The 18,247-nt window shown below is 45.5% G+C and overlaps 1 protein-coding gene across 14 annotated transcripts in view; it reads left to right on the top strand.

The window, feature by feature from the left end:
• Positions 1–16,050, top strand: part of ICA1 (islet cell autoantigen 1) — a 142,793-nt gene extending 126,743 nt beyond the window's left edge. For 12 of the 14 annotated variants that reach the window (XM_073898862.1, XM_073898872.1, XM_073898864.1 and 9 more), the window contains 4 exons: positions 3,458–3,727; positions 12,628–12,723; positions 13,504–13,593; positions 15,788–16,050. In XM_073898862.1, the coding sequence (XP_073754963.1) occupies positions 3,458–3,727; positions 12,628–12,723; positions 13,504–13,593; positions 15,788–15,909 (578 nt within the window). In that variant the 3' untranslated portion in view covers positions 15,910–16,050. The remainder of the gene's footprint in view (positions 1–3,457; positions 3,728–12,627; positions 12,724–13,503; positions 13,594–15,787) is intronic. The other 2 variants (XM_073898863.1, XM_073898873.1) reach the window with 2 other exon arrangements.
• The last annotated feature ends 2,197 nt before the right edge of the window (positions 16,051–18,247 follow it).

Here is an 18,247-nt window from a genome sequence, read left to right as displayed (position 1 = left end):
AGTCTTGACATGTCTGGTTACAGACCTGAACCTGTCCTTTTTTACTTGTAATTAAGTTTTTCTTACAAGTTATGTATGGTAATTTCAAGCATCTTAATTATCAGGGCAATAATTGGGCTTCCCTGTTTTCTGGTTCAAGTCAGTACCAGTTTCATTGCTTTTAGGGAAGTAATAAGTTCTCTTAGAGAAAATGTCCGCTGTGCAGCCCACTTGAACAGTTAAATAACCAGGACACTGATAGGCCAAATTCAGTGTCGACCTCCAACTAAATCTCTATTCAGAACTAGCTCTAGACAATATCATCCTCACCGAGGGTCCTTTTCTCATTTCTGTCAGTAAAGTTGAGTTTGACAGGATACAACATTAGTCAGGAATCTTTTGGTTGGAAGTAACAGAAATCCTTCTCTAAGTAGTTTAGCTTTCAAATTGAAAAGACCATATTGGGAATTGGTCCATGAAACTGGGGACACACAGTGATGGATTGGCTTCAAGCAGAGCTGGGTCCAGGGCTTAGACAGTGTTGTCAGGTTTTTCTTTCCGACTCTTGATGCTGGTTTGCCCTGTGTTCAGCTCCGTCATCCCTGAGAACCTCAAAACTGCATCTTTAGAACTTGGAATCTGAGTGAGAGACCCTTCTCCTTCCACCTTCCATATAGCAAACTCAGGGAAGCCTGTGGCATGTGCCCATCGCTGAGCCAGTCACCAGGGCCTGAGAAATGAAGGACACTGGCCAGCCTAGAGGCACCATACGTGGTGTCTCCACAAGATCCTGTGGAGAAGGTGTTTCCCAAAAGGGAAAACTGAAGAAGAGGAGGGAAGTGATGCTAAGTTAAAACCCACAGAAGTCCACTCAATACCCTTGCACACAACCTAAACAGTAAAAACAAAGATAGAGCTTTTGCAGTTTCTGATTGTTTAGGGAAAGCTCAAAGTTTATTATTTATTGTTGCTGATGTTAGTCATGATCTTCCCTGGATTGACATCTTGATGAAAGCAGGGAAGCCTCTCCCAGGGTTTGACTTAGCACAGAGCTGTAAAGTGACTTCAGGAAGAATGCACATAATTTTCAGTGCTCATCTAAAGTCATCCCTTCTTCTAGAGTCTACTCTTTGATTTGAATTGGTTCCAATAAAACAGGTTTGATTCAGCAATCATCTGATTTCAGTCAGGCAAGATAGTAAACCACGGGAGAAGGTTTGGGTATTCCAGTCCCAACTGAAAGTAGAAAGTACAGAGATTTGTGAAGTTAATATGTGTAAAGGGAGTGGTGACATGGAGAGAGACTGAGAGAGGGAAGGAGGGAGGGTGCGTAGCCAGCCGCACGTTGAGGGACACAGCCATGCTTCCTGCCTGCGTTCACATATATGGGCTGTCCTACCCTACCCACCTGCCCTTCCACCACGCACAGGCCGAGGTGGGTCCTGGCTGCCCACCCTCCTACTGCAGAACTCTCTCAAAAGCCCGTTTTCTAAAATGCTATTTCCCTCATCTCCTCAGCACCCCACCTTACAAGCTATGTCTCAGTGCAAATTTCTGTGATAACACAAACAATAAGAGTTCTTAAATTAGACATTTGTCCAATTGAAGCGATATTTTGCCGCTATTTTTAAACCAGAGTGATAGGAGAGTGTCTGGACTCCTCCCTTCCTGGGTGTATAGCTAGTCAGCCTATAGCACATCAAAAATCCTCTCAGTCAGAACCCCGTTGTATTAAGTGTGGTTGGAAATAGATCCAGTAAAGCTGACAGATAAGCTGTATTCCTTAAAAAAAAAAAAAAAAAAAAAGCCATCACTAATTATCTCATATATTTGAGGAAAACCTGTTAATCTCGCTTAATATGACAGTACCAGAACTGCAGTATAGCTCAGAGAAAATATAAATCGTGATTATTCCTTCTCTTCGTGACTTAACGACAATGTTTGCAGTTTCCACGTGGCTATTAGATACCATAGTAAAGCCACAGTTAATAAGACCATCCGTTCTTGGTGTTCAAAATAGGTGGAAAACCCAATGAAAAGTCTTATCGTTTTTCTGGTTAGCAATGCCCCCATGCTACTTGTATTCCCTGTTCAGTATTTTGTCAGTGTTCATATTGCAAGAATGGATCTCTTCTTTAAAGTCACCCTTTTGGATAAGCAATGAGATTTAAAGGTCCGTTTCTTTTGGTCTTCCTGACAATGCTTTGAGGTGGGCATTATTCATATTATAATTTTACAGGTGAAAAAAACAGAGGCCCGGAAGAGGTAAGGGTCTTGCTATAGTCACACAGCAAGTAAAGAATGGTCTCAGGGCTTCCCCTCTAGTCTCAAGCTCATTCCAACGCTCCAGGGCTGCGTCTCTGGCCTTCTCTGGGTGGATCCGTTATTTGCCCTGTTTTCCCAGTCATTCTTTCACTGCTGCCCTCAAGCAAACCAGACCCACTTTTCCTTTGCTTTGGCAAGGACTTGTGGTTGGGTTGCAGTCGGTTGCAGCAAAGAAGGGAAGCCAGAGGCCTCCCTTAGTCATCGTTGGATGTCCTGACATCCTCCGCTCCTGCCCAGTATGTGGCCAGGGTCCTCTCCCCATCCTGGATGACAGGGCAGGCTCCCACATGGTGTGTTGGCTGTGGATTTAGGGCTTGTTGTGTGAGAAGATTCAGGAAGCTATGCAAACAAGGAACTAATATCTCCCACCCACCTGCCTTCAATCCTGGCTTTGCTTCCTGTCTGAGAAATGTTCTGGTGGTAAATTTGCTTTTACATTAAGGAAAAAAAACAAAACCCTTGAGTTTTGATGGAAACTGTTTCAGTACAATTCTAATGATGCTTGGAAACGGAACTTGCTTTGGAGGAACGGGGATGAGGGACCATGGGACTAGAAATTGAATTCTGAAAATTATTTTTTAAAGATTTTATTTATTTATCTGACAAAGAGAGACACAGTGAGAGAGGGAACACGAGCGAGGGGGAGTGGGAGAGGGAAAAGCAGTCCTCCTGCGGAGCAGGGAGCCCGTTGCAAGCCTCGATCCCAGGACCCTGGGACCATGGCCTGAGCCAAAGGCAGACACTTAACAGCTGAGCCACCCAGGTGCCCTGAATTCTGAATTTTCTTAAGAGAGGCTATAATGAGGGCGCCTGGGTGGCTCAGTTGGTTAAGTGACTGCCTTCGGCTCAGGTCATGATCCTGGAGTCCCGGGATCGAGTCCCACATCGGGCTTCCTGCTCAGCGGGGAGTCTGCTTCTCCCTCTGACCCTCTTCCCTCTCATGCTCTCTATCTCTCATTCTCTCTCTCTCAAATAAATAAATAAAATCCTCAAAAAAAAAGAGAGGCTATAATGAGAATAATTTATAGTTTGATAAACTTTTTCTTATATCTAGTCGTCACCTAGTCTGTCCCATCCCAGCCCCCACTGCATTTACTCCCAAGAGCTTGGGCCCCGGGTGGTGATGCGTTTTGTGTTCTGTTACTTTGTTCAGCTTGCCTGGGCCCAATGGCAGAGACCCCAGAACCTGAAGGTGCTGACAAAGATGACCTGCTGCTGTTGAGTGAGATCTTCAATGCTTCCTCCTTGGACGAGGGGGAGTTCAGCAAGGAGTGGGCTGCTGTGTTTGGAGACGACCGGCTGAAAGAGCCAGTGCCCACTGTGGCCCCAGGAGAGCCAGACCCCAGGCCCCAGACAGGCTCAGGATTCCTTCCTTCACAGCTTTTAGACCAAAACATGAAAGACTTACAGGCCTCACTACAAGGTACGTACCATGGGGATTGAAATAGGGGTTTTTTTGGTTGGTTTGTTCTCTATTTTTAATTCAAAAGCCTCTTTCTTCCTTCTTTGTCTTTTTTTAATGTTTCCTGATTTTTATTTTATATCTAGTGTCTTTTTGTGGCTGGTTTTTCATCTTTGTATTTTTCTTTTATACCAGTGACTTTTTAGTTGAAATCTCAGAATCATATTCCAGCTTTAAGATATGTTGCAGGGTTTAAGATCTCTTACTTCTCATCATTTCCTCCTCATGTTCACATTTACTTTTAATAAAAGGTTAGAGAGGTGGCCCTCAATCTTACTGTCTTGCTCTGATTGTAGGCTTTTGCCCGGCATACTTTAGAGGATTAGGTTGTCTTCACAGTCATGGACCAGTTGGCTTAGCCATTCCTGCCTGGACAGTTCTCCACATGGCTATAGTCATGCCATGTTTCTGGGTGCCAAGTAACATCCCACTGGGCTTCTTAACTCTTCTCACATTGGATTTTACCTTGCTTCTTGCTGTCTCTCCTTCCTGGCCCACCCCTGCCCTGAGGATGCTCTCAGCTCCTCTGTTCCTGTTGTGTCTGAAACACGTGGCCCAACAGCCCCATGCATCTTGGCCACCATAGAAATGCAGTTGCCACACTGATCATCTGTGACCAGCAAAATTGGTCAGGGTGGAAGGCATGCTGGCTGAGAACTACCGGCCTGGGGAGCACCTTGATTTAGAGTAGAGAACTCAAACTCAGATTGAAATTAAAATTTTAGTTTGAGTTTCTAAACAGACCTTGGGAAGGAAACTATTTTCTAGTATTTCAACACCTTTTTCCTTCTTTCATGTCACCTTAATTGTAAGACAGGAATCACTATTAAGAAATTTTCAAATTGTTTTGGTTTTTCCATGAATGTGGGCTATCTCCTTAATAAGTGTTTATCTGGCACTTAAAGCTGAGAACAAACAGCAGAGCTGGAATGATTAAGTAATTATGAGCTATTAAAAAAAAAAAACCTCAGGTCTTTGGAGATGAGATCATGGACACAGCAAGAGTTGGTGGGCAAGACCAAAAAAAAAAAAAAAACAGGTCTTCCCTCTTTTTTTTTTTTTTTTTTTTTTTTTAAAAAAAACAATTCCTTTTATCATCTTCTGTGAGTCTCATTTTGTAGCTATGTCATTTATTTTCGGTAATGGAGTTAGAGATAGGAGGGATGAATGGAGTCCAAAAATACCCCCAGTCTCAGCCCTGGGTTTCGCCATCTCTTTCATGGGGCTCCAGATGAGCCAGGCTGCCGGTGACTTGAGTTTCACCCCCACCCACCTGTGGTAGAGGTGCTGACAAGCCGTGGGAGAGCTGGAAGGCCAGAGCCAGGATCCACTACTCAGATCTGGGGGCTGCTGGAGACTCTCCAGCTGTGCTACAGGATGAACCCCACTCAGGCCCCCAGCTGTGAAGACCCACAGGGACTGTGGTGGCAGTGCTCCCCCTTAGCTGGGGTGGCTGCATGTCACTCACTTGTGAGTAGCCCCCACTGACAGCTGAGAAGTCAGAGCTCCACGCCCTCTTCCTGAGCAGGCAGAGTGAGATCTCAGCTCAGGGCCCGTGGCCCTGAACTATGCCTGAGAGTTATGACAGGAGCCGTGGCCGTGGACTTCACACTTTAGCCTTGTCCCAAGTCCAAGGAAACAGCGCTGGAGTAATGCTTGGGTCTAAGGAGGGAGGTGATCTGACAGTGAGAAATGTAAGCTTGTTGTAGAAAGAGGTATTCTTGTACTGGTAGACCAAGGGAGCCCATTTATTTCTCAAGCTGCCAAAATCTCACTTAGGGTTGCCACCCTACTCCTAGCTCCTTAGCAAGTTTCTCATTGATTCGGCAGAGATTTATTGGGTCCTTCTCAGTGCCAGGCACTGGAGATTCATCTGAGAATTTAACAGAAAAGGCTTTTGCCTTCCTGGAACTCACATTCTAATGAAGAGGAGGTAATGAAGAATAAACATCATAAAGAAAAAAATCACAGACTAGGTTAGACAGTGATCCATATTATGGAGAAAAGGAAAAATAGAACCAGGAGGTAGAGAGTGCTGGGTGGATGGCAAGGCAGGTCAGTCTGTAGAACTAAATAGGATTCTTATAGAGAAGATGAGATCTGAGCAGACTTGCAGGAGGTGAGGGAATCGGCCATGGGGAGATGGGGACAGGGGGAACACAGTGCCGGTCAGTGCCTAAGGCAGCACGTGCTTGGTGTGGTCAGGGGTCTGCAGGAAGAGCTCTGTTGTTGGAGTGAGGCAAAGAGGCAGAGGCTTGGCCATACAGGGCCACCTAGCCTTTAGAAGAAACTGGGCCTTTTTTGGGGGCCCAGGCCAAGTTGGGAACCATCACAGTGTCTTAGACTGACGATGGACATGATCTGATTGACCATTTAAAAGGATTATCCTGGCTGCTAAAAGTTTCTTCTTCTCTGCTGGTATTCTATGAAGACCAGTGTTAAAGGAGTTGTTTTATATCCTCTGAGTTACCATGTTTCCTTTGCATGCCAGCAGCCACAAATGGAATGTCTATGGAACTCAAAATGACAGAAAAAAAAAAGTGGAACCTAAGTGTTTGAAAGAGGAAGCACATGTAGCTTCTACCACACCTATGGATTCCCAACAGGTGCTCCCACAGTTCTAGCCCTGATGCTGTCCTGATGCAGGGAACCTTCAAAACAGATGTGGTACAAATAAAGAGCAGGTACCCTGCTTCGATGACTGATTATGTTACCCAGTTAGAACCACATTCTGTGCTTTTGCCAGGACTTTCCCCACCTGCCTAAAAAAGAGGAAAAGATGAGTATTGGCTCTAGATTCTTTTTATTACTTCCATAGTCTAGATAAAGTCCATCTCTGTACATGAATTACAAAAGCATCTGTTAAACTTCTGATACCTTGTATTGAAACTGCTTCCCCTGATTATCCAGATCAGCTCAAAAACCAAATTAAATAAACAACGGAAACAAGTAAGTATTCAAACACAGCATGCAGTAGAAAGGCTCTCTGTCATGTTGGTTTAGTGAAACAAGCAGTGGCAGAGAGTTAACTTACCTAATCCTCACCACACCCTTCCCAGGCAGGTACTATCATCATTTCCTTGTTAGGTCTCGGGAAACTGAGGAACAGAGGAACTAGGTAATTTGTCTGAGATCATACATCTGGTAGGAGGCAGACAGACTGTGAACCCGAGCCATCTGACTCTGGAGTCTGTGCCTTTCACCATTCTGTTGCTTCTCTGTACCAAGTCTCTGATGGTAAATGTGATTCCTCTGTGGGTTCCTCCAGGCCTCTCCTTGGATGCTCCCAGAGGAGCAGGACTTGTCATGATTAGTCTGGCCCTGGGTGTCCTGGACACACACAGAGACAAGGACAGGTGGTTGCCATGGAGGAGGAATGTGGGTGTGGGGAGGCAGGGTCCCTGTCCACCTCAAAAAGTGGATGATGTTCCAAAAAGAATTTGAAATCAAGATTGTCTATAGAATCTTCGCCTGTGCTAGCAGCCACCCACATCTTCCCTGGAGTGCATTCCTGCTCCGTCTCACCACCATTGTTCTAGTTCTCTGTGAGGTCCAGGTGGGGCTGCATCCTCCAGGTCAGAGTGTCAAGAGAACTCTCCAGGCTCCAGCTGCAGCAACGTCTCTCTTCCACAGGCTGCATTTTCCTCCCCTCTCCCCTCCTCACTTCTCCTTCACCTCTTCTATCTCCTCCCTCCTCTGTCTCCCCATTTTCTTCTGCTTCCCTCCCTCCTTTGTCCACTGTCCTCCCTCTGCTTCCCTGTGCTCTGGGTGAATAGAAAGGAAGGGAGATTTAGTAAGATAACAATCATATTTTCCTCATCCCCCCACCCAACTTCAAGCTCTAGGAGAGCAAAACAAAGTAACTTACATTTAGGATCAAGTTGGGCTGAACATTTAAAAGAGGAGTTGATTTTATGTAGGATTTCTAAGAGTTTCTGAAGTTACCAGCATGATAGGGGCTGGGGTTTCCTGTCATACAGTGATGAGAAAATTGTACCTTCTGGAGGCCTCTTAAAGTGCCTAGAAAGAGAGCTGGCCAGAGGGGTTGCCCAAGGTGGGAGACAAGGTGAGGTTGAAAAACCTCATTTGACATTCTTCTCCATTCTCCACCAATACCCCAAATTTAATTTAGAATTAGACGCTGATACTGAAAAGACTACCATCTGCTCAAAATAAATGCATTAGGACATCTTTTAATTTAGGATTCTGCAAACCAAAGTTAGGAGTCTTGTTCCACATTCTCACAAACATACAGCTCTGCATTCCTTCTGGATATTCTTTTGTTTTACACCATGCCTAGGTGCTTTTGCCATCTGGGTGGGTTTCTATTTAAGGCCAATGTAATGTCAGACTTTGCATTATCTCAAAATCACCTTTCCTCAAACTAAGCTCACCTCTTGCCATTCCTGGCTTAACTTGGTTCCAGGTAACTGATCTGAGATGAGTTGGAGAGGACTGTGGGGTGCAGTTAGAGTTTGACCACGGAGTAGGCACTCTCGGCATGAGCCAGTAGAATTTTTGTTCCATTAAAGAAGGAGCTTGTTGAGGAGCATCTGCCGGTCGTGGGTATGTGCAGAATTTAAGTGCCTCAATTAATCCATAGAAGGAGGCTTGATGATCATCTACTCCACCCTCATTTTATAAATGAGGAAATCAGGAAATCCCAGATAGGTCTTGTGACTTGCCAAGTAGTTGCAGTTTTATATCCACCATTTGCCTAAGTTCTAAACTCCTCAGCTTGGCTTACAAGGTCCTTTAGAACCTGACCCCAGTCCCGTTGCTGCCTACACTTCCCACACCTTTACTTAGCATGACTTAATAACCTTGTTTTGCCGGAGACCCATGTATTATGTCAGTAAGCTGGACTCTAGCCATATCGAACTTACTGAGTGAGTCTGGCACATGCTCTTTCTCCTCCTTAGAGCATGTCTCCCGCCTCAGACCCATGATGCTTGCTTTCCCTGGTTAAGTTCTCATCCTTCAGGTTCTCAGCTTCAATGTCATTTTATCCAGGGAGCCTTCCTTGACTCCCTCTCCCCACCAGCAGTGAGGGTTAGGTGTTTCTGCCTCCATTCCCTTTACACCCAGTACTTACTCATTCCTCTTCTCTCACATCATTGTAAGATTGGTGTAATTTTCTGTCTCTTGCTTTTGGTTGTTATGGGCCGGGCCCATGTTTATGTTGCTCACTATCATATTTCCAGAACATGGCTGAGTGCCTGGAATACAATAGATGTTCAAAAAAAGATTGGGGGCACCTGGATGGCTCAGTCGTTAAGCGTCTGCCTTCGGCTCAGGTCATGATCCCAGAGTCCTGGGATCGAGCCCCGCATCGGGCTCCCTGCTCAGCGGGAAGCCTGCTTCTCCCTCTCCCACTCCCCCTGCTTGTGTTCCCTCTCTCGCTGTCTCTCTCTCTGTCAAACAAATAAATAAAATCTTTAAAAAATAAATAAATAAAATTAAAAAAAACAATAAAAGAGTGGATGGATGGATGGATAGATGACAAGAAGGGAGAGAGAGAACAACAGACATTGAATCACTAGATGAAAAGAAAGCAATCCTAAACTAATGTCAGGGATTGCTCCTCATGTCTGCTGAGCTCTACTAAACTTTAGATTCAGCTTAGATTTATTGGTGGCCTGCTCTCTAGCCTCTGTGCTCCCTGATTTCACCTACAAGATCCCATTTTATTCATGCAACAACCTAATGAGGCAGGAATTTTTATCCACCCTTTGCAGATATGAAAACGGGCCCAGAAAGGGAAATGTGGATGGCAAGGTGGTGCTTGGCTACCATGATTGTGGTGTTCCCACTTTCCCCTTCACTGCCAACCCCAACTCAGTGCCCTTAGGCTGTGATCATCAACCCAGCCCGGGCTTTTGCTCTCCCAGCTAGTGAAATTACATTCATGGTAAAGTGCTCCTCTGGATGGTGTTTTTTTGGCTTCAGTTAACTGCTCTAGCTGGCCAGTGTTATTTCTGGCTGATTTATATTTTCCCTTATGTAAGTAAAGGGGGCAGGATTGCTCCAATAAAATTTTATATGTGTTTCCTGCAAATGGGTAGCACAGTTGAGATATCAAAGGATCTGTGAGCTAGAATCGTCATTTTGTTCACAGAGCTCTCCGCGCTTGCTCCATGGCCCCCACCCTTCACCACCCTCTCCTGACACAATTACTCAAAGATGGGGAGACATCTTTCTAGCCACACCTTCATGTTAAAAACGCCTCAGCCAACTAACACCAACTAGAGAACAGTTGATGGCAATTACAGGAATATTAGCTACACTAAGTTCTCTTTAAATAGCATTTTTTTCTTGACAGAAGCCAAGATATTTGAAATCTGGCTTCGCATTCCATCCATAATTACTTTCATTGCACCCCTCCCCTAAATAATTCCCAAAGTGATATGAGTGAGGATGACATTGCAGCTGAGCTTGGTGTTTTCTTTTCTTTTCTTTTTCTCTTAGCTGGTGTCTCAGCCATACCATTTTCTCCCCTCGTGCACATATAGTCCATTGTTAGACTTACACTTAATAGCTGTTCTAAGGAAACAATGTGACTTGGCAAACTAGCTGTTGTTTCTGCCTCTCACTATGGGGCAAGGGAATAATGATACCCTGTGTCTTTGTGAAAATTCTGAGGTATGCTGTCCCCATTATTTTAGTCCCCAAAGAGGGCATGTCTTCAGATTCATCCTTCTTCATGTCCTCTGCTGCAGAGAAGCCCTCAAATCCATTGATTCTAGATGTTACTTCTATGGTTCATGAGTGTTTAGGCAAGCAATTAAATTAAATTAAATCATCCATAGTTACAAATGAATCCAATTAGAAGCCATTTATTGTCTTTATAAAGGAATATGCCATTATAATCCTTGAAGTGATGGGCTTGAAATATGATTTATATTTCTGGTACTTTTAAAATATGGCTTGATATACAGACATTTTATTTATTTATAACTTCGGGAACATGCTCATTACGTAAAGTGAGGGGAGCTCCATTTTGACACGTGGATTTATTTCTGCCTTCTTTAGGAATGTGTTCCATTTTATACTCTGAAAAATACAATGCTTTGAACCTGCCTTGCTTTTCGAACATTCTCTGCAACCATTTTAAAAAATGAATGTTGTGCATATTTTTGAAATGGGAAGAATTAATCTCACTGAGTTCCCACTGTATCAAATATCATACAGAGATCAGGGAGGGTTGACTTCTATACATCTCATTTGGCTTTGCTCTGAGTCAGTTCAGATTCTCTCTGGAAGTGTGGGCCTCCTTGAACTCAGAGAGCTTCATGGGACTGAAGAGCTTAAAACTGCAGGACCTGAGAAGGTGGGGTTTTGAGACAGACCCCTCTGTTTCCTAGGAGGGCCTCTCTGTCTGGCTCTGGCCTCAGCCAAGGTGATGGACCTTATCCTGATGGACATGGTGACCCTTGCAGCCTCCTTGGAGACCACCTATGACAGTGCTTCCCAGACTTGCACTTGCATAACAGTCACTGAGGGGTTGTTGAAACAGTTTCTTGGGCTCTGCCCCTAGGGATTCTGATTCACTGGGTCAGGGTTGGCCCTGGGAACTTGCATTTCTAGCCAGCTCACAGGTGGTACCCATGCTGTGGGTGTGGGCACCAAAATTTAGGAACCATTGCTCTGAGAGATTGAGGCCAGGCTTGTAGGGGTTGGTGGAAAGGTTCCATGGGTCTTGAGTACTTTGGTGTTGGGGACAGGGTTGTAGAGAAAAGGGTAAAATTTACTCAGTTATAACTATTCTGCCTCTTTCAGCTTTATTTGGCATACTGTGGATCCACAGCTCTAACTTCCCACATTTACCACTGTTTTATGTGATTTGTGCTTAGAAGTAATGCTCATGGGCCAGTTATCTAGGAATTAGAGAGGTTGTGTTACTCCTGGATTACATCAAATACATCAGTTTTATAACTTTTTTTGAACTGTAATTTACATACCATAAAAAATCAGTCATTGTAAAAGAGTGATTCAAGGATTTCTGGTAAATTTATATTGTGCAATAATCACTGTAGTCCAGCATTAGAACATTTCCATTATCCCAGAAAGCTCCTTCAGAATCTGGTGCTTTTGACTGTTTATGAATTATGTTAATGACATATTCAAATACCTTTCCAATGAATAGTAATACTTTAAAAAACCCTCTCTATGTTCGCATTGTTTTAGATCCAATAGATAGATCACAGGCCACTTGTTTCATTTGTCATTGGTTAGTCTTCATAGAGAAGTTTGTATGCCACTTGCCCAAAATGAAATAATTCAGCCAGTGAGTATTAATAACATCTGTGCCAAGCATTGTTTTGCCATCTTTTAAAATAATGCTTCATAAGTGTAATTCTCATGGTTTAAGAATATTCTCCAAGAGTTTATCCTAATTCAACAGCCCTCATGTGCCAGACGGTGTGCTAAAGGATGTAAAGATGAATAAAATGTGATTCCTGCCTTCAGGAAGCTCACAACTCTAGGGGATGACACAAAACTGCAAACTAATAAATATAGTAGGATTCCGTAGTTAAGTCCCCTATTAGGCATCTTAGAATAATGGCAGGGGAAATGAATAGCATGAAATCCTGTAATTTTTTTGGCATAAACTCCGTGACTTTCTTGCTCCAGAAATTGGTTTCACTGCCCCAGCTGAACTGTGCCATCCAAACATGTTGTCTCATGAGGGCCTTATCAGAGACAAAACCTTTTCTGATGCTATAACCAGAGCATCCCAGTAAAAGAATACCGTTTTAAGAATACTGGACCCAACAGTGGTGCATCATCTGATGGTCTGTGTTTCACAGTGAGAATCAAGAATGGACTTAGTCCACAACACCTTTCCTATACTGCATTAGGTATTTTGGAGCAGAGTGAAGAAACAGTTTCTTGTCTCACTGAGAAGACAGGACTTCCACACCAAGAATTAAAGCAGACGTGCAAAGAAGTATTTGGTAAAGTTCTAAATTAAATGTAAGCCATACCCAAACATCTAGCACACTTAGTGAATGCCCTGGGAAACGAGGCTTGCTTCCCCCAAAGCAGGACTGCCAAATGCACAATGCCATGTACACATGAGGGGCGGGCAGAACGCAGGGACGTTACAGAATGTTGGGTTTCACAGGCTAAATGCCACTGTAAGATAAAGCATCAAGTTAAGGGGGGCTTGCTTTCCCCTCATATATTTGGACTAGACTACCATTTATTTCTGTGTATTAACTAAACTTCTCAATCTAAATTAGCTGTATAGAGAATAAATGAGCTGGATCATAATGAAGTAGAGAAGACTTGCAGTTTATTAGTTATATTGTTGCATTTACTGGTGGCCACTTCTTTAAGCTTTCTCCATTTATGACAGAAAGGCAAGGCACTTAATTTCCTTGGAATGCTATGGATAATCTTTGGTGTGACCATGAAATAATGTTCCTTGAGAAGAAAAATGGGGATAGAGCTAAAAGAAAAAATGTCTTAACCTTAGCAATTTCACAGTTTCTTTTTCAAAATCAATCTTTTCCCTAATTTTCCATACTTATGAATTGGGCATGGTTATACATATCTACTGTCCCCTAAAACCTATCCCAGGTCCGAGGATTATGGCAGAAGGGCCTTGTCACACCACCCTCTTCCCTTTCTTTGGAGGCCACTGTGGGTGAGACCTTGTGTGCACCCAGCAACTGGCGGGGTGGTGTGTCTGCTCTTCCCTAGCCCTAACCACCTCTGGTTTTGAACAATAGGCTGGTCAGAGAGCAATGTCAGTCCTCCTCCTACTCCATGGCCAGCACCACAGGCAAGCAGTCCAAATGACAACAGCCCTGCAATGAAAGGTAATACTGTGTTTTATTCCCTGGAAATGACAGTTGCCTTCCTTTCCACTGGCCTATTTTCTGTCTTTCTTTACTAATTTCTGTTTGAGCACCCAAGGGTGCAAATCAGGGGCTACAAGGGTGGAGAGTTTTGCATTCTGACTTTTTCTGGCATAGTGTCCTAATTCATAATTCCCTTTATCAAACCAAATGAGGAGGAATCAAATACCCATCTCCACGTGACTGGGTGCTGCCCGACATCGGGTGGATACAGCAAGGTAGGAAAGGCCACTGAGGTCTGCTGTCTTTAACTGAAAATACCATTGCCACCACCAAACGAGGCATTTAATTAGTGCTTCTCGGAGAGAGCTGGCTTTCCTTCGTTGTCACGGGAGGGCCTTTCAAGCTCATGGGACTCTTCTTTTTTGAGATAGGCCCCCAAAGAGAACATGTGCTCTACTGAAGATCTCTGTATCTGCAGCTGCCTCTCTCTTCCTTTGGTCATCACCCACTTTCCCTGTGTTGATCACAGGAAGTAACAGGTGGTGTCTTTATCATCCAGAAGCATTCCCATGATGTTCTTTTAGGTATTGTGCAGTTGCACCTGGTTTCCCACACTCTAGCAGTGGAGGTCTAAGGAATGTGAGGGCTGACCCCAAAGTACAGTCACCTGACTCCTCCTAGCAAGGCCATAGCTATCTCTGAGGGCTGCCCTAGATGTTTGGGAGGTTAGGAGGAAGGGGGAGTGGGTGTAGCATATTTTTGCTGGAGATATCTTTAAGATATCTTGATATTCCCTATCAAGACTAGAAATAGGCTCATCCTCTCTTTAAATCAGTCTTGTTCCATAGTTTTCTGTTATGGCCTCCTACATGACTAAAAATGAGTTATTCCCTTTTTTAAAAGTTGTTCCCACTCTACGACCCAACCAAACTATATTGAGATCTCTTAAGTCTCACTTTATCATGTCAAACTAAGCCAAGTGTTCTGCGGGCTAATTGCCCATGGAATTCAATTAATGTTAAACGGTAATAACTTGCATGTTACTAACTAGCCTTGCTTGCAGTAATTTTATGTCTATAATGCATTGATTATCTCATGATAAAGTAATCTATGAGAGATTATATTTAAAAAAGACGGGAATCAGAAGTATACCACAATTGGCACATTATCTTAATATTTCAGTGCCATTTTCATGAAAAGACCAAAGGCCTGTTGATGTGCGACAATTCCGTCACCCTGGCATAACCTCGGAGCAGCGTGCCCCACCAACACTCTCTGAGACTCTTTAAGCCAGCTGGCAAGCACATTCCTAGCTGCTCCCAGCGAGGAGGATAACCTGTCAGACATTTTCTTCATGCTTTTGATACTCCCACCTGTTGGGGAAGGGAAAAAAGCCTGGGTCATCCAAGCCAATGAACTTCGATCCTCATGTGGAATGATTTATATAGAGAAGAGCCCCCAGCTTATGTAGAAATCACTTGCATCAGGCACTCATTGGAAAACATTCTCATCTGGAAAAGAATTGGTTCTCTAATTGTTGTCATTCGGGAAGTTAGGGCAGGTGGTTCAGAGAAAGAGCAGCTGAAGGGGAGGCTCTAGTGAGGGTGAAGTGGAATGGGAGTGTGGGGGCAATTTAGAGCCCTGCGGGAGGAGGGGGTGCATGTCAAAGGCCTCCTTCCTCTGACGGGAGAGGGTGGAAGAGGGCAGTGACCCTGAGAAAAGAGGAGCGGCCAGGCCTTAGGTGCCAACCCTCCTCTAGGCCTGTTGCTTTGAAGCCTGAAAAGAGTGGCCACAGTATTTCCCTTGGCCCAGCAGATTTGAAAAGGTTCCTCCAGTGGACACTGTAAGGCACCTTGCTTCCTCAGCCATTCGGTCTGATTTCTGAAATCACAGTGTTATTTCCTGCTTGTGTTGAAGCAGCGGGGTCTGAGGTTTGGGGCAGCTTGGTGGGCTGTGCCGTTCACTGGAGCGGGGGTACAGGTGTGGGTTAACACTGAGCTCGTTCTTCACTGAGCTTTAGGCCGTGGTGTAGAATTGTTTATCGGCCAGCCCACAGGGAGACATGGAATTCCCTAACTAGTTTTAGAGGCAGTCTGACTGAGCTGTTTAGCATCCTCCCTTTGCCAGAGGAGCTTGGACCCACCTGCATGCCGCATGGCAGAGGTGGGCCTTTGGAAGGGGCCTGCATTCATGTTTTCTTTTCTCTCTCCAGAGCCTGTGAAGGCTGCCTCAGACCTGACTGCCTGGTTCAGCCTCTTTGCTGACCTCGACCCATTATCAAATCCTGACGCTGTTGGGAAAACCGATAAAGAACACGAATTGCTCAATGCATGAGTCTGCAGCCTCACGGAGGGAGCCCACGTGCCACTCCTCGGTCACACCTCTGGGGGCACGCAGACGTATGAAGTGATCAGTATGCTGTTTTAATATTTATGTGCCATTTTAATAAAATGAGAGGGTCAGAGGCCCTGTTTATATTGGTATAATTTACTCTTATTTGGTATAAAGGGTTTGAGTGTATTCTCTATGTGGATCTAATAATACAGGATTGTCCAGGAGCAGTTTCCAGGCTGCCGGCTCTCCTGCCTACATCTGCATCATGGCTGCTGATGTGTCACTGGGATACCGTGAGATCCAAGTTCAAATCATAAACCTGTTCTGTGTTAGGTTTAAATAATGAGTCCTATAGCCTTAGATGGGCAGTGGGAGGCTAACAGACCTCAAATGCCTCCTTGTGTACCCCCTGCCTCTGTGGCCCTTAGAGGGGGCTGCAGGAAGACCCTCCCTTCCTGCCAAGCCACCTTCCAGTGAGCTCTGGGTGAAGCCCGGCCAACCAAAGACACTCTTCCCCAGCCCTGGCCGGGTGGGCTGTGTGTTCTCACGTGGGCAGGGGGCTGGGCTGGTCTCCACTGCACGGACCTTTCTGTGGAAAGCAGCCATAGCTGCAGATGCCAGTGTCCCCTTCTGTCTTCTCCATGGCTGGAATTCAAAAGCATGTATTTCTGGAGTCCCTTGTGATATTAACTTTTTTTTTTTTTAATTAAATGGCAGAGATATTTGACATGCAAAGGCAAGTTAATAGAGTCTGTTGTGGGGACTCAGTGGGGGAGGTGCCATGGACGTGGGGGCTGGGGAGGGAGGAGGAGGACAAGGGCTAGTCCCACCGTGTGGGGCTGTCGACATGACCCCATACATCGCCCCCATGCAGTCCAGGGGAGGACGGCATGGACTTCTGTTGGCTCAGCCAGAGATGGGAGCAAGTTTTGCACGTGGGCATTTAAGCGGTTCAGACACTCCACCCATGTGGAGCCCCCGGGGCTAGTGGCTCTCCTCCCTTCCCTGTGTCACCTGTGGCCCTGAGTGGGGGCACGGTTGCTGATTAGCAAGAATTGGTCCTATGTGCCCAGCTGGGTCAGGGAGGTCTCTGCTGCACTCTTGCAAGCTTCACTCTCCAGCTCTGAAAGGGTCTCCTGTGGCCACCTCCCCAACACAGGAATGCGGCTTCTCTGCTCTCTGTGGTGTGCCCTTATGGAAGGACCTGGCCACAGCAGTAGCCACCATCCTCTGCAAGACAGCCTTGGGGGCCTGGAAAGCATTCTCCTCCTCCTCCTCCGTGCAGGAGTAGACCTGAAGGCGAGTTGGGGCAGGGACTCAGTGTGTTATATGGCTGGTGTAGCTCTGCTCACTTCCTGGCCAGCCCAGACTGTCCACGGAGTCTGTTTGTAAGAATCTCACTGAATGACTCCTTAGCCTGGCACACATGGTCTTTGAGGATATCAGGATATAGCCCTAGGGCCCCCACCCGCCCTCCCACACATACACAGGAAAGCTTTCTGGATCCTTAAGCCCTTCCTCTGGATTCTTGGCGTATCATTTGCTGCACACTCCACCCCGGACGGCCCCCTCTCCTTACTCTCAGCCGCCAGCACACTCCAACTTGCCCCTCAGGAGCTCCTCGCATCCCACCTCCTTTAAGTGTAGCACGCAGTTTTTCTTCAAGGAACCACCCCTCACCTCTCCTTCCTGCCCTTGTCTGTCTCATGATTAGCACATGCTAGGTGCTCTGCCTGGCCTGGGAGGCCTCTATGTATGCATCTGCCTCTAGCACTAGGTGTTGCAACCCCAGAGAGCAGGGTCCCTGTTTCCCCAAATCTTCTGTGTCTCCCTAGTAATAACCAGCCTGGAGTCACCTGGCAAGCCCTGGACTCATGATTCCTGAATGGAGCTGCCCTGTGTGGAATGAGGATTAAGGACTCATCGTTTCCTCCTGGGTCACATTTGCTTACAGCCGTGGAAGCCCACAGAAGCCGCAGGAAGAGGACGAAGCAGCGAAGCAGGAGGGGTGGACTTGCTCCATCCAGGCTGGAGGCACAGGGAGCTGGCTGGGGGGGCGGGAGGGGGCAAAGGGGTGTGGGGTCCTTCTCTGTTGAATGGATCACTTTAAACACTAGCAGGTTGCATTTTAAAGTTGATCTGTGGGTGAAGGGGAGTGGAGGATTGTGGTAGTTGAACAGGCTTTGCTACCAGTAAAAGGAAAGTACTGCACATGGAGGCATTTTCTCCCTGAATTTTCTTTACATTTTTGTTTAAAAAAAAAAAAATTCAATTCCCGTTCCCATCTGCAATGCACTTGGCCAGGCTCTTGATCCCTCTTGATAGGCGTGTTTTGATC

This window comes from Callorhinus ursinus, unplaced genomic scaffold, assembly GCF_003265705.2.
Source record: "Callorhinus ursinus isolate GAN/ISIS: 27379988/994484 unplaced genomic scaffold, GSC_fseal_2.0 scaffold12, whole genome shotgun sequence".
Taxonomy (NCBI): Eukaryota; Metazoa; Chordata; class Mammalia; order Carnivora; family Otariidae; genus Callorhinus; species Callorhinus ursinus.
Note: the sequence above shows the minus strand (reverse complement) of the source record. Positions and strands in the feature narration are given on the sequence as shown.